The sequence below is a fragment of the Sitodiplosis mosellana genome, unplaced genomic scaffold, assembly GCF_009176505.1.
Source record: "Sitodiplosis mosellana isolate CC-2019 unplaced genomic scaffold, AAFC_SMos_1.0 Smas_scaffold_47, whole genome shotgun sequence".
In the NCBI taxonomy this organism is placed as follows: Eukaryota; Metazoa; Arthropoda; class Insecta; order Diptera; family Cecidomyiidae; genus Sitodiplosis; species Sitodiplosis mosellana.
The window spans coordinates 2,104,724-2,120,535 of NW_022595289.1; the positions used below are offsets into that span (position 1 = coordinate 2,104,724).

Consider the following 15,812-nt stretch of genomic DNA (forward strand, 5'->3'; position numbering starts at 1 on the left):
CGGCTCTGAGGTTGTTGCTGCTGAGAGCGTTGTTGTTGCTGTTGGCCACCTTGTGGCTGCTGTGGCCGGCTCTGAGGTTGTTGCTGCTGAGGGCGTTGTTGTTGCTGTTGGCCACCTTGTGGCTGCTGTGGACGACTTTGCGGTTGAGTTTGCTGTCCAGACACTGCCATCTGTTGAAGTTGCTGGCGAATAGACGGGCCTTGTCTTTGTGGTGGTGGTCCAGCGCTCGATGAGCTTGTTGACGACTGTTGTGTCGAAGCCGATCCTTCCGAAGAAGTTTTATCTTTTTTGGGGTCTGTAAATCCGTGGAAAGATATCAAAAAATGAGTCATTCGTATGAACAACACATGCAAAAAATAATAATACAGAAATGATTACTACATCGTTCTATTTTGTTTCGCTTCATCCATTATATAATAAAAACATGAAATTCTCTTGCTTCATAGAAAAATTGTGTTAAGGTTACTTCGATAAGGTAATAATAACCAAACTAGTAGTAGTAGTGCATGCTAACACAGAATATAAATTTAAAGGAAATGGGTAATGTATTTTTGCTACTGCTATGGCTGTTTGCAGTCGCTAGTTGCGGTCTCAATTTGTTCTAAGAAGCATACAATCGAAAATCAAGTCAACCAAATATAATCCAACAGAGAATTGAGAGGGAAAATCAGAAGTTATCAGTTGCTTTATTTTTCATCGAGTCAGCAGAAAATAATTAGTCCCAATCAATTTTGTAGGTATCAAATTTCAAACATCAATTCTGTGTGTTATACACACACTGTGTATCATAAATGTCTGGTGCCACTAAGTTTGGTATCTGTATGCACATTTATACCGGATTGTGTGCTATTTCCTATTTGAGGCTGTGAGAATGAAAATGGCAATACAGGAATAAACATTCTGAAGCGCATCAAGAAAAAAAAAAATCGCAAAAAAGAATCATGAGTTCTGAATACGCAAAAGTGAACCATGAACCTCCTATGCTGCCCATGTAAATTCATGCTTCACTTTTGCATATTCAGAACTCATGATTCATTTTTGCGATTTTTTTTTTCTTGATGCGCTTCAGAATGTTTATTCCTGTATTGCCATTTTCATTCTCACAGCTTCATTTGCTACATGAATTTCATCATAATTTTTTCAACTTCGCATTTCGGCTGACAACCTGAATAAACATTATTTATCAAGTCCCTTACTAATATTGATTCGACATTTGTTGATTCAAAGTTCCAGAAATATTTGAAAATTTCATAAAATTTCAACGAAAAATATTGAAGAATGATAACATTGAAGAAAAAAAATGGCCGTCTTGGTTGGAAAAAATAAAAATATTTTGATTGTGATGGAATTTTAATGTCTACTTACATTTCTTTCCACCCATGGTGATTTTGATATATTAGTGTTTTCACTACTTTTGTGATTTGGAAAATTGTCAAAATTTCTCGCCTCAAATACTCGTTTACTCGGTTTTTCACGTTTTTTCCGAAAAATAATTTCACAATAAATATGATCTGTGTAGAAGTCCGTTCACTTTGGTATTCGCGATTGCAGTGAAGAACTTGACATTTGCTGCAATTGACATTTGCAGCTAACGAAGTGTTCGATATATTCAACACATCAAGTGTACGACGATGTTTCTATAGTTTCAAATGTTGTTTCTGAAAATGTGTGCAAAAAGGAATTCATTAATGTCAACACAGTGCCAGACGGTTGAAACCATCGAACATTGTGTTTCAACAACGCAATAAACAAAGAGAGGCCTCTCTTGGCTGCGTACTGTTCCATTGTGACACAGAAAAGACTATTACATTTTTAGTTTGCGATCAATTCGCTTGCCGTTGTACAGAAGGGAAAATTTGCGAACATCAACTATTTTCCTTTAATTCCATGGATTGGTTGAGATTCTAGAATTGTGTATCCACTTTGAAATATTCAATTTTTGAATGAAACCGAAACTGACTAGCGGTCAATTCTAATTGGAATGAAAATCAATCGAAACTCGTCCGTTGAATACCAAAATATTATTATTTACCTGAAGTCGACCGCTTTCATTGTGAACATTTGTTGATTCACATTCAACACAAACACAATAACAGCTTGGAAACACTCGGCACCATAGCGACTTGCTGAGAGATGGAATGCCAAAACAACGTATCCACGTTTGGATATACTCGCGTGTATGGAAACATAGAGCACAAATACAACAACAACACTCAATTCATATATGATTTTTTTTCATTTCTCATTACCTCTTCCATATTCTTCGACTGTTATGTGTGTGTATGTATGTTTTGAACTGGCTCGCTGCCGAGAGACTTCAATTTGTGAGTTTAGTGTTTTCTGGGAGAGCAATCAGTTGCAATGCGACAATGCATTGAATCGGTTAAGTAAGTTGTATTTTCCATCCAAATGCGTTCGTCATCATAATATCGATTACAATAAAATAACAGGGGAAAAAATAGTCACATTATCTCCAATCAACCTGTTACATATTTCGCGAATTTATTTCACATTTTTGCTTTATATCGATTTGCTATCGTGTTAAATCCAGTGATATTGTTGCTGTTTCATACTGGTTGAATTCATGTTTGGGTGAGTCTCGCATCGCTATTTAGCAATTTTGTGTGATGTGAAGTTCACATTGTGAACATATAGAGACGAATACAAAAAAAAATGACGTAAAATGAAGCAGCGAAAAAATTCTAGCGACGACCTTCAAAAACTTACAATTCAAAGTGTGGCTAAATCTCCATTCGAACGATCCCATACGAATTTAGATTAACAAAAAATTGGTTAAAATTGTTTTTAAAATGACAATCTCATTGCCATCATAGTGAGTTCGTTCGATCGAATACCTTTTGAAGGTTTACAGAAGAAAAAACAACATATGTTCCATAAAATTATATCCAAATTAACTTATTATTTATCTGGTTGTCTTGATGTATATATTCTTACATTGTTTTTCCATTTTGTGCAATGAAAACAAGCAGACAATCCATTTTAATGCTTCAAAGTGCAAACTCGGAGCTACAGTTTGAAATTATTAACAGTAACCATTCAACCGGCTACGTGTTGGCATTACAATTAAATCACATCGAATTCATGTTTAGCCACAATCAAGATGCTTAATAATGCACTAAACGACACGCAGAAAAGGTTTCGGAATTTATCCAAAGCAGATTTTTTTAAAAGTTAATCATACAAAATGTCTTTCGAAATGATACATAAGTCGTACGATTGAGTGTGCGTTTTTTTAATGTCGAAAATTGCAGGCAGGCTGATCATAATTATGATTGCCATTGTGTTTCTAGCAGCTGCCTAATTGCGTTTTGTTGTTTTTGTGATTTTAAAGGTCTATAAATAAACTGATTTGCTACAAATTTGCCGAAAATCGTTCTTAAAGGCAAACAAAAATTAAACTTAAGACATTTTGAATTGATAGTGATTGAATTCGCAGATGAATACTGAGCGAATGAAAAAGGTATAGCACTCGCTCCCATTCCAATTCCGTTTCCAGGTCATAATTATGCCATTAATTTGGTGTTTCAGTTTTTATTCTCTCTCTCTCTTCTGAACTTATTACGGCATAAATAATGGCAAAAAATAAACTTCGCGAGTTTTTTTTTGTTTCGTATTTTTCCTCACTTTCTGACACTGAATCAACATTGGTTTTTTCTGCTATTATTTCGTTGATTGACTGGCTTGTGTGCATTTCAAAAGTTCTTCGTAATTGTAACGCATAGCACAAACGTTCCAGTCGATGTGAAGTCATATGGAACGAAAACGTCTTGTGCTCTTATTTTATTATTTCCTGATGTATACTGGGCGAGAATCCGAGCATTTCTCGACATTAATTGTTCTGAATCTCTTCCGACTGTGGTAATTGCTGTTTGAATGGCAACGGCGGTGATGTGTTGTGCAATCGAACGATCTTGGAAATCCGTTGTATTGTGTGTGCATTGAGGGAAAACCATTTGCTGTAAGCTAAATTCGATTTCAGGCGTTCAAGCGAACATTTTTCACGGTAGACACATTGTGTTTCGTGAATATATGGTACAATGGCACAAAGTAAATTTAAGACCACGGAAATCAATTGATTACGCTGCTTATGCAACTCATGCCAAGGCGATTTTCTCAGATCATTTCGTCGGCTAATGTGTATTTCGTACGTTCGGGCGGGCGAAAATTCTCTCTTTCTTACTTTGACCACTTTCGTCATTCGAACCATCAAATGTTACTTTCCGTATTCATCATGATGTTTGACTCGAGCATTGTTTTCCAAATAAAAATTGGGTCACATTGTGTGCTCGCACACGTTGATTAAATGGTAATTTCGATGAGTTTTCTCTCTCATTGTCATGTACGATGTACATACATCGTACACAATTTTCTCACACAAAAGTGAAACATACTGTTATTATTTCGTCGCATTTTGAAATTGAAATGAAAACTGGTGCGGTTTTCTTGCGAAACGGTGGCGACGAATTTCATTTTCAGTATTAATTCCAAATGTATGGTTTGAAGGTTTCCAGTGAACGTAGAGATTGAAAAGCAGCGTTTCATATACTTGTTTTATATCGTTGTTGAAAATGTGTTTTTTTATTAGAATGATCTTATGAAATGAACAACTCAATGAATCAATACAGAATTATACAGGAAAGCCTTGACGGCTTGACCACAAAACAAGAATGAAAACAAAGAAACCGTTCGCATTGTAGAAGAACAACAAGAAAGACTGTAATTCTTCGGAATCGCGCCCAGCAAATGTTCTATAAATGGGCCGTCAAATGATAATCAGTGGAGGAAAAATAGCAGCTATGCCACATTGTATTCAAATTGATGAATCTATTGGCGCAATATATGGAAAATAATAGTGGATTGTTATAGCCGATTCGACGAATCCAATATGGAAGTTGAGTATGTATTAAAGTTACCGCAATTATTGTTCAGCATTTTGTTGTTCGACACTCTCTGTCAACAACATCGGATAGTTATCGCTCATTCCGAGCCGCGAATGGATCGTCAAATGAACAAACCACAAGCAATAGTACACACACACACACACACACACATTCAGTTCGAAATCTCTCTAAACAAATCGCGATTTTCTTTTCCGGTTTCGATTTGTGCGATGGGAAAATAGACTGACGAATCATTTTGTTGGGTACGCGTGCTGACAACAACGCAGCACAACCAAAGTGGAAAGAATTGAATTTACACATAACATCTCAAGACGAATCGACAACGACAATTTTCGATGAAAATGTTTCATTTTCATAAATTGCTTTGGTGCTTCGCAACAAGCCAAAACAAAAAGTTTCTTTTTACCTGCACGGTTAATTAAGCGAATGGGATAGCATTTGGATTGAGACTACCGGAATGATGTAAGTGATTTGACAGTCCGACCCTCGCTTAACTGATGATTTTCTATTCTCTACACGCTGAAAGACGAAGAAAAAAGAAGCACAGAATTTAATACGCATGCATGATCACTGCTACGATCCAACACACAAACACATTCAAACTGGTAATTATTGCGTACGGTAGATGGAAAAAAATCCAACCGACAAACCTCGGTTAAGCATTCGCTTAACGATCACCTTCTTTTCGTGTGCTACCTGCTCGAATTCTTGTCGGCCAAATTCATTTGAGCACACTTCAATTCGACGAATGGTACACTCGTAATGATAACAGATTCAATCATCTGTATTTATTTCAATCGCATGTGATCTCATACTCTGTTCAGCTCATCGAGAATAACAAACGTGGAATTTTGATGTAAAAAAGAGTGTATTGTTATTGAAATTGTTCCAATATTGTTGGAAACAAATGATAGAAGAAATGGTGTTGATTCAACAGACGTAAACGTTCCCGAATAATAGGAGCTAATTGAATTATTTGCGAGAACCGTTAAAAATAGATCGGATGACAATCTCGCAGTTGACTGAAAACGCATCGAATGGATTTGTTAATTAGCTGCCGCCGCCGTCGTCAATATTCACCGCATCAATGTAATATAAGCATTGAACAAATCGATATAAAGGCGTTTTATTCATCAACGTCATTAAGTGCTTGAAATGTCATCGAGTACATGCATTACCAGCGACACTCTATAAAACTACACATCCTCCACAAAATACCATAGAATTTACAATATTTTCGATATTTGAAATAAGTATACGCAGAAATAATAACTATAGCATTTTTATGACTCTCTTTTCCAGGTGAATGATTCAAGAGGCCTAATGGAGTAAACGAAGACGATATACATTCTGCGAAAGTTATTCTTGGATCCAGAAAAAAATTGAAGAAGAAAAAACTTAATCGAGCGTTGTGGCGAAGACGACAAACAAATACTGGGGGTGAATAAACCAGTTTCCAATTGAGTGAATCGCCAAGCCTACGCACAGCTGGAAAAACCACACAACGCAACCAAGCACAAACAAACAAAATCAGCATCATGTCCGAATTTTTCGAATATAAATTTTACACACGTGACAAACTGCATTGTGATAAATTTTTATACAATAACAAAACGTTCGAATACAATGTTAACGATCCGAAAGATCGAAGTCTTGCACTGAACGAGCTCAAGCAATTAATTGGCGAGAGCATTGACTTTGCTCTCAAAGATAAATCGTGCACCGATGACGATGAATTTTTGCTACGGTTTTTATTTGCACGAAATTTCGTGATTGCTGATGCTTTCAAATTGCTGGTCAATTATCACGGTTTCAAGCAGAGAAATGCCGATATTCTGAGCAAGATTTCGGCTTTGGATGAAGGCATACAATTGGCATTACGAGATGGATTTCCCACCATTATTCCGCAAAGAGATCGAAAAGGACGCAAAATATTGATTTTATTCGCCGCTAATTGGAACCCACTCACCTACTCGCTCATTACCGTATTTCGAGCGCTTCTTTTGTCCATGGAAAAACTTCTTGAAGATGTTCAAAATCAAGCCAACGGATTTGTACTGATTGTCGATTGGACAAACTTCACATATAAACAAACTGGCAGCTTACAATTGAAAGTCATCAAAATGATGATCGAAGGGCTACAAGTAAGTGACTCAGTATGAAAAGAACTTTAAACATTCATGGAAAAAAAAGTTCCATGAGCTCTTATCGGTAGATAAATATTATAAATTTCATTTGAATTGTTTGTTTTTGAATGTCTTATTTATTTCGACTTTACATTTATTTTTTAGGACTGTTTTCCGGTCAAATTCAAAGAAGTACACTTTGTGGGTCAACCATGGTATGTGGAAGCGACTCTCACCGTGATTCGGCCTTTCCTGCAGGAAGAAACACGTGAGAATCTGTTCATGCATGGAGCGAATTTATCAACATTACACGATTCCATAACCAAAGATGTGCTTCCGACGGAATTGGGCGGTGAAACGAAATCTGTAAATCCCTTGGATTGGGTCCACATTCTACTAGAATCAAGTCAAAATCCAACCGATGTCCAGCGATATCGTTTCACGCAATCGACAAATTACACGCAAACACCAAAAGCATGCACATCGAAGTAGATCCAGGGCTCATTTACACTGATTTTCATTTCCAATCTCAGCTAACATCCAGTTCTTCCAGTTCCAAACAACATATAAGCATAGACATTTTGTACTTAAGAGTCGATTAATGCGAGTAATTTGTATTACAATCATTTTTGGTATAGTTTAATATATTTTCAGAAGTTTTGTATGGATAGATAGTAATTGGTTTGATGTGCTCAGTATTTTTGAGTGATGTTTGAAACTATAATTAAATAATGTTAACGAGTTTAGAGTGAATTTAAAATCTATTTTCAAGGCAAAAGACAATATTTTTTCGGATTTCATAGAGTTTTTAAGCGAGTTTTGCACACATTTTGACGTCACATCGAATCTAATGAGTTGATTGTTATTCACAGGCACATGACATTTAAGCAAATTAATTTTTAAGAATCTTGTCTTCTGAAACTGCATGAAGCAAATGTTGCTCATCTCAGGCTGGCTTGTTCTAGTATTTAACAGTGTGACAAAAAAAATTAATTAGACACGAACATTTCCACAAGCAAAAACAACTTTCTCGAATACACATATAATACAGTTCGTTACGTAACTATGTGATAATCATGACAAATAAATGTTAATCTCCGTTTGACTTCATTAAAATGAAGCGAATTCAAACAAAGGAATAAGCTTATATCGATTCTCAAAAGTTGATTTTTTTCGCATTCATCACAACATACAAATCGGTTCTGATAAATTTGAGACAGAAAAGGAGAAAGTTCAGAAAATGATAAAGAAAACGTTGGTTCTGTACGTCGTTACGGATTAATACTCGCATTATCTTTATTTATAATTTGCAAATATTTTGATAGGTCTAGCGTATTTCGGGTATAATGAGAATAAATGAGTGTTCTCCTTTGTCTCGAATTTGCAATGAGAATTTAAGAGTTTAAGAATTTCAGATAAAATTAACAAATAACACAATCTATTTATTATGTGAGCCGTAGAGTAAGAAGAAAATGCAAATAAAAAGTGCATTGTACCCTCCATTAAAGATTACTTTCATTGGAAGTTCAATGTGAAATTCTTTTTCTGATTCAGTACGTTTATAAGAGAACGAAACAATAAGCATGAAACGGAACCGCAGAATGTGAACCATGTTCACAAACTTTCTTCTAAAAATTTATTCAAACCCATCGACCGTTTTATGCTGACAATTGCTGTAAACCAACAAAGAAAAAGCGAAACCGAAAAAGAGTGCCGTCAATTCTTCTGGGTTGAAATCGGTTTCATGCATAATTTAACCAATTTCTTTATTCGTGCCAACTGTTGCGTACGCATCTCCTGGCAAATTCAATGGATATGATAAATTGGAGAACAAGAATAGAGACAGAATATCATCATCATAGTATAGAGAAACAGTTTCATTGTATTCCAACGATTGCACAAAAAAAAATTGTTGCGTTTTATTCATTTATACTTCACCCAAATTCTACAGAATGAGTGAAAGACATGAAACTAGACATGAAACTAGACATGAAATGTAAGTAGCAGTACAACCGCGTAGTTTGCGTGCAAAATTTGAGGTAATTCAATTCTAGTTCAACAATAATGTTGTTCTTCCAGCGCAGCTTATTCTTTTAAACGTTACAAGATTCACCTTGAATTCAATTGAGCGTTTATGTTCCATTTAATTCATGGCCCGTACTTGTTCGTCTTTGTGTTATGCATTCAGACAGTCGGCCCGTCAATCGCTCGCTCACTTAGTTGCTCGTTCGCTTTAACACAATTGAGACCCCTCCATTCATTGTTGCGACTGGCACCACTGGCAAACGAAAAATCACTATCCCGATAAAAGAGCACACAACACACATCACATTATGCGTTGAACCAGCATTTAACAATCATTTTCCACCCTATTTTCGTGATTTCAAAGCACTTTACGGAGATTTAATTCCCATACATATATATTCGCTCCCGATGACTCGTAAGAGGATGAAATGGCACAAAAAAGTGGACGACGACGAATATAATTCCATTCGAGTCATTTATCGTTTCTTAGCAAAATGCCAACAAGAACATAAATATCCACTTGCGTTCTCTTGCAAACGAAGTGGAAAAGAAATCACACACAAATGATGCTACATTTGGAATAGCACTGTACATACGGAGCGGAACACAGAGACAGAAATCATTAAATAAATAACAATCTGTTGAATATAAAACGTTACAAAGCCACTTGTCGAATACATATGTACACACAGACCATGTGAATGTGGAGCACACACTGTTGATTGCGCGAAACAGGCGATATGAACACACAAGGTATATAATAGAATACATATAGACTTGCTGAAATGTATCCAATACCTAGTTACAGATACTTGTTGGCGTCCGTTCGATACGTACGCATTGATAGATCGCAAATTCAATTAATTTTTCATCGACTCGGCTGCTGCACTTTGTTCACTGACTAAATGGTTTGGGACGCTTTTTGGCTGTTATTAAACTAATTAACTCACAAACCCTTCAACACGAGAGTAATTATTCCTGTGACAAAAATAATACCTTGACGCTTCTGAAGATAATTTTTATTTCCGCCAATCTAGGCAATTTGTGCCTCAGTTTTTCTCAATGAAAGAAAATCTATTTTCACAAGACAATGAGCGCTTTCGAATTGTGCTTCAATGGGAATAAAGTTTTGCGACGATTGAAAAACACTTATTAAATAGAGTGGTATCACTTGGTTCCCTTTCATTCACTTTGATTCACTTAATCGCTGGGGGCGATGTTCTTTCTATTTCTAGATGGCAAATAACGTGTAAACGATATAATCATCGTTAAATGAAATGATTCACTTTGAACGTGTTTCACACATTTCGCAGCAAAATTCCCATCACTCGCCAACGTATGTATTTCCCCAAATGTAAACAATCAACGTCATTAAGGTGAGCGGTTGGCGTTATGACACTTTTTGTGTATAAAAAGTCGGAGAAAGACCAAAGAGAAGATGCGGTTACTACGTCATCATTTATACTCCTCATTTCCATAAACTGAATGGATGATATTAAAGTCGAACAAAAAATATTCGTACACAAAACAAATATGCGTGTGTTTGGTTATCAATTGTATTGTCTGCATGTGACACTGACCATGCTAATGTGTTTGATGTCAAAAGCAAGTACTCATCGAAAGCACACCACTTAAAGCGATTGTGACGACATTTGAATTGGTGCAGCTTTATGGCGTCTGACGAGATATCAGAGTGTGTATTTGTTTCTAAAATGCCTTTTTTTAAAGACTGATGATATGTATCAGATACAAGAATCTTATCGCATTCGATTTTGTTTTATTTCGCTGTGGTTTTCTCATGTGATGCTCAAAACAAGTTCGTGATTTGCACCGTGTGCTTGCCGATTGAATCTTCAATGTATTCATTCGATAGGAGCTGGAGCGTCGTAGCAATAAATTGTGAATTGAACGATTTCGAACGCTAGAATCGGTTTGGAGTGGCAGGCCCCTTCTATTGCATGCGTACTACACACGGATTGCAACAAACCACTGCTTTAAAAGTCTGTCATGGTCAGAACGGGTGTTCAGTTGCTTTTCAGCAAGCGTTGAGATCTCTTGTGCACGTATATCGATTCGGCGTGACAGACAGTGAACAACATTCTCCACATTTCTGCAAGGATTTTTGGTGATTTCAACTGAACAGTGCTTTTGTGATTTATTCACTTGTGATTTTTTTGGACTTGGGATTTTGAGCAGAAAAGGTAGATTAAAGAGGGCAAATGTCACCATTTTTGCACATGTTATTCTTTTTCTCATGAAACCTTATTGCATTAACTGTGATTATTTTTCAAATCAATTATTGCATCAACTTATTGGACTTTTTTTCTTAGTGGAAACCTGTTTTGATTAATTCTATTAAGAAACAATTCATAATCAATTTCATTCTGTTCATTGTAGTATCATTTTTTTTCTACGTATTGTGGATACTCTTTCATTTTATACAAATATTTATTCATAATTGTTCAAACTTTCAACAAATTTAGTTACTAGCTTCAAATTTTTTTTAAACCTAAATTCTAAATGAAAAAAACTGTCTTACAAATTATGTGAGGTAGAAAATTGTTTTTGTGCGAATTTCAAAGATCTTGAGCTTCGTTCATTTGATTAAATCTGCTAACACAACGATTTAATTGGCAAAAAATAGCAGAACAAATTATCGTTGGGTACGCGGTTATCATGCAATTTCAATAAGTTGGCTCAATCTCTATTCATTGAACAGAGCATAGCATGTGTATATAAGTTTATATACGTGAATTAAAATTGATTGCATTTCTTTTTATAAAAAAAAAAAACAGAGTCATGATAAGGAGAAAGCGTTAAAATGTAAACAGGCAAGATTGTTAGTTGTGCTCAAATCAAGTTCTGACATAAAGTGTTAGTGAATTATTAGTTTACGAGTTCATCGCTTTGAATGTCAAAGTGTTTTTATATCATAATTTTGTTAAATAAATCACAGAAATTTGACTGACAATAATAACATTTCATATTTGTAACTCTCTTGATAATGTTGAAAAAGTTCTGTAGATCAGATTTCTGACTAGAAAAAATTGACTTCAAGTGTCGAAAATTCGTGGATAGCAGAAAATTCAATAAAATATTGATGCTGTTATAAATTTAAATATATGTTGCGTACAAACAATAGTTTTCAACATTTTGATCAAAGTAAATTTCGTGAATAAACAAAAACTGTTTTAATGGGCTATCACATGCCATAGCATAATGAAGTTTTCCACAGCTTTCGTTTTACTTAGAAATAAGAAAAAAACTGAAATCAGTAGCATTCTTGTTATATTTCGTAATATATGTGTGTCCATATGATTTATATCACATTCCATTTTAAAATTCACTAATAACATTTATTTACTAACATCATTTTGCAAGCATTCATTGAAAATGGCAAAGTTTAACGAATCAGTAAGTATGCCCGAGTCGGACAGCCCGACTAACAAGATTATTCCTCAAATTTCGCATTTCAATTGATTTGGAATAGATGCAATACTTATGGGGGATACTAAAACTACTCTCGCAATCAACATGAAATTTATCATGAAGTTTCCTCGAAATAATTCAAAACACTTTTGTTAATTTTCGTGATTTTTACTTTGATAGATTGACATGGAGGTTCCAGAATTCAAGGATTTTGCCAAAGAGATGGTCGACTACATCGCCAATTATCTTGAGAACATACGTGAAAGGTAAAATTGTCAGTGTGAAAATATTCTAAACAATCGAATGAGTAAGAAAATGTGGTTTCAAGTAGAATGTCAAACTAATTTGTGGCCAATAAATAATAATAAACGAAGGCGATTTTATAGCAGCTAAACAAAGCAGACACATTAATTGTGAATTTAATCCGATTGTATCTACTTTACGCGAGCTCTTTTTATATTGTCACGAAGTTCAAAACATTACAACAAACTTGAGAATTACTCATGATTCAAAAAATGTTCCTTGCATGTGTAGTGAGAATTCATATATCTGCTGTTTTACCTTTCAATTCATTAACTCTGATTTTTTTTGGCTTCTTGTACTTGGTGTCATTGAGCCGAATCTTACATACAAGGTGATTGATGCCATTTGGCGCAGAAAAAATGTTCTCAGCTAATTGCGTACATGGCAGTTATTGGTTTAAATTTGAACTGACGAATGATAACAGCAAACACTCGGGTTGAAGTGCCTAAAAGCTGTCAAAGCACCTTGCCACTTACAACAAGCAGTTTGAACTTGACCTAGAAAGCTAAAAGTCTTAATTCAAATTACATCAAAATGTTCAATATTCATTTCAAAGTTGAATAAAAGCCATGAAATTCACCTTTTTCCGTTCGTTTATTGTACAAATGTAGGCGTGTATTGCCAAAGGTTGAGCCTGGCTACCTTGCACCGCTCATTCCGGATTCTGCTCCAATTAAGCCCGAAAGCTGGCAAGATGTGATGAGTGACATTGAACGCGTTATAATGCCAGGTATAACGCACTGGCACAGTCCACGATTCCATGCATATTTCCCCACTGCCAACAGTTATCCGGCCATTGTTGCGGTAATTTTCGTTTTAATTTTTCTCTTTTATATTGTTTTTCTACATTCAATTTCCGCCATTCATCAACACTTCATTTTTAATGTTTCATTTCGATCAGTGCATTATTTTTAGTTTAAATGTTGCATTAATTGTGTCTTTATTGAAAATGTAGGATATGCTCAGCGGTGCAATAGCGTGCATTGGATTCACTTGGGTATGTGGTTTTGCAGTGTTTCTTATTTTATTTTTCAACCAAGCCGCTAATTTGTAGTCGGTTATTATTTCATTTTTATTATGTTACTCACCGGTTTCGTTGTGCTATCTGTGATTTAGATCGCAAGTCCGGCGTGCACTGAACTTGAGGTCGTAATGCTTGACTGGTTGGGTAAAATGCTTGAGTTGCCGGCTGAATTTTTGGCTTGCTCCGGTGGTAAAGGTGGCGGCGTGATTCAAGGCACCGCCAGCGAGGCCACTTTGGTTGCATTGCTTGGAGCTAAGGCAAAAATGATGAAGAAAGTCAAAGAAGAACATCCAGATTGGGAGGATTCCGTTATTGTTCCGAAACTTGTTGGCTATTGTTCGGGTAAGTCTTGACTTTAAGTTTTAAAAAAAACAGCCAGTAGTTATCAAACACTTATAGGATAGTAATTGGGGCTTTATTATTTAGCAGAAATTTATCGCTTATTATCATTAATGAATTGTGAATTTTCGTTTTTCAACAAAAGCCCAAGCTCATTCAAGTGTTGAGCGCGCAGGTTTGCTTGGTGGTGTAAAATTGCGTTCAGTTCCAGCGGATGAAAATAACCAGCTTCGAGGCGAGACTCTTGAAAAGTATATCCGAGAGGATCTCGACAAAGGTCTCATCCCATTTTATGTAAGTGAATACTCATTTGAATGAATTTTAAGCCAAAAAGCTGTTCCAAAGCCCAATTTTCTTTTTTTCTAGATCGTTGCAACTCTTGGTACAACCAATTCGTGTGCTTTTGATCGTTTGGATGAGGTCGGTTTGATTGGAAAGAATTTCGACATTTGGGTACATGTGGATGCTGCCTACGCTGGTTCCGCTTTCATTTGCCCCGAATATCGTCCCCTTTTGAATGGAATTGAAAATGCCGATTCATTCAACTTCAACCCGCACAAATGGATGCTTGTCAATTTCGATTGCAGTGCGATGTGGTTGAAAGATCCAAACTGGGTTGTGAATGCATTCAATGTTGATCCATTGTACTTGAAACATGATCAACAAGGTTCGGCTCCTGATTATCGCCATTGGCAAATTCCACTTGGCCGTCGATTCCGTGCGCTGAAATTGTGGTTTGTGTTGCGATTGTATGGCGTGGAAAATCTTCAGGCCCACATTCGTCGACACTGTGCGTTTGCCAAGCAATTTGAGGCTCTTTGTCGCAAAGACGATCGATTCGAAATCTTCGGAAAGGTTCAAATGGGCTTGGTATGCTTCCGTTTGAAGGGATCAAACGAATTGAACGAAGCCCTGTTGAAACGCATCAATGGCCGTGGTAAAATTCACTTGGTTCCATCGAAAATCAATGACGTTTACTTTTTGCGAATGGCCGTTTGCTCACGATTCACAGTTTCAGAGGACATGGAGTATTCATGGGCCGAAGTCGGCGCAGCTGCTGACGAAGAATTTGCTGCTCAAAACAAAAACTAATCGAAAATGAGACAGTATTGAAACCAGATTTCATGAAGCTAAATAGCAGTGTTATTGATGTTGTATCCAAACGTTAACACAAAATTGGGACCAATCCACTAGAAATATTCGTTGTCACGTTGTAAATACGAGTAATTTAGTTCAATGTTATTACTTAGCTCTTAGATATTTAATTTCACAAAAAGTTTAACTTATTCTAAGCAAAAAGTTTTATTCATTTTGGAACACAGTTGTCATTGTTATGAGAAATGCTTAAAAATATTGTATTGTTGGTGTAAAATGTTAATATTTATTCGAAATGTTAAGTTCAAGCGATTCAATAAAAATTTACGCTAAAGCAACAATAATTTTTAAATATTCTTGATAACTGAGCACACGCGAACATCACGCTCGAATTATTATGGATGATTAAGAGCTCATCCATAGACGTACCATCTCTTGATAAAAAAAAGTCCATGAATGGAGAGACTGTTATCGTCGGTTGATGGATCACGTCTTGGTGGATGATTAGATACTGGTCTCTTTTTGTCGATTGTGTGTAAAGGTTTTTTA

General features: G+C 35.9%; 3 protein-coding genes across 5 annotated transcripts in view; 2 read left to right on the forward strand and 1 right to left on the reverse strand.

The window, feature by feature from the left end:
* The window catches only part of LOC129569948 (protein argonaute-2-like), a gene marked incomplete in the record, with an annotated part of 5,274 nt that extends 3,650 nt beyond the window's left edge, over positions 1 to 1,624 (reverse strand). The window contains 1 exon segment of the mRNA XM_055449225.1: positions 1,366 to 1,624. Within this exon segment, the coding sequence (XP_055305200.1) occupies positions 1,366 to 1,381 (16 nt within the window).
* Positions 1,625 to 2,111: 487 nt separating this feature from the next.
* On the forward strand, positions 2,112 to 8,550 carry LOC129569952 (clavesin-2-like). 2 transcript variants are annotated; one of them, XM_055449229.1, is made up of 3 exons: positions 2,112 to 2,592; positions 6,225 to 7,066; positions 7,214 to 8,550. In XM_055449229.1, exons 2-3 carry the CDS (start codon positions 6,461 to 6,463, stop codon positions 7,538 to 7,540), a joined length of 933 nt encoding a protein of 310 aa, XP_055305204.1. In that variant the 5' UTR covers positions 2,112 to 2,592; positions 6,225 to 6,460; the 3' UTR covers positions 7,541 to 8,550. The 2 variants fall into 2 exon arrangements, with proteins under 2 accessions (XP_055305204.1, XP_055305206.1); XM_055449231.1 differs by having other exon boundaries at positions 2,112 to 2,387.
* A 2,499-nt stretch (positions 8,551 to 11,049) lies between these two features.
* LOC129569949 (aromatic-L-amino-acid decarboxylase) lies at positions 11,050 to 15,607 on the forward strand. Of its 2 annotated transcripts, none has more exons than XM_055449227.1 (7): positions 11,050 to 11,274; positions 12,683 to 12,768; positions 13,417 to 13,609; positions 13,761 to 13,802; positions 13,922 to 14,171; positions 14,314 to 14,462; positions 14,535 to 15,607. In XM_055449227.1, the coding sequence occupies exons 2-7, from the start codon at positions 12,689 to 12,691 to the stop codon at positions 15,258 to 15,260; spliced, it is 1,440 nt and encodes a 479-aa protein (XP_055305202.1). In that variant the 5' UTR covers positions 11,050 to 11,274; positions 12,683 to 12,688; the 3' UTR covers positions 15,261 to 15,607. The 2 variants fall into 2 exon arrangements, with proteins under 2 accessions (XP_055305202.1, XP_055305201.1); XM_055449226.1 differs by lacking the exon at positions 11,050 to 11,274 and adding an exon at positions 12,044 to 12,487.
* The last annotated feature ends 205 nt before the right edge of the window (positions 15,608 to 15,812 follow it).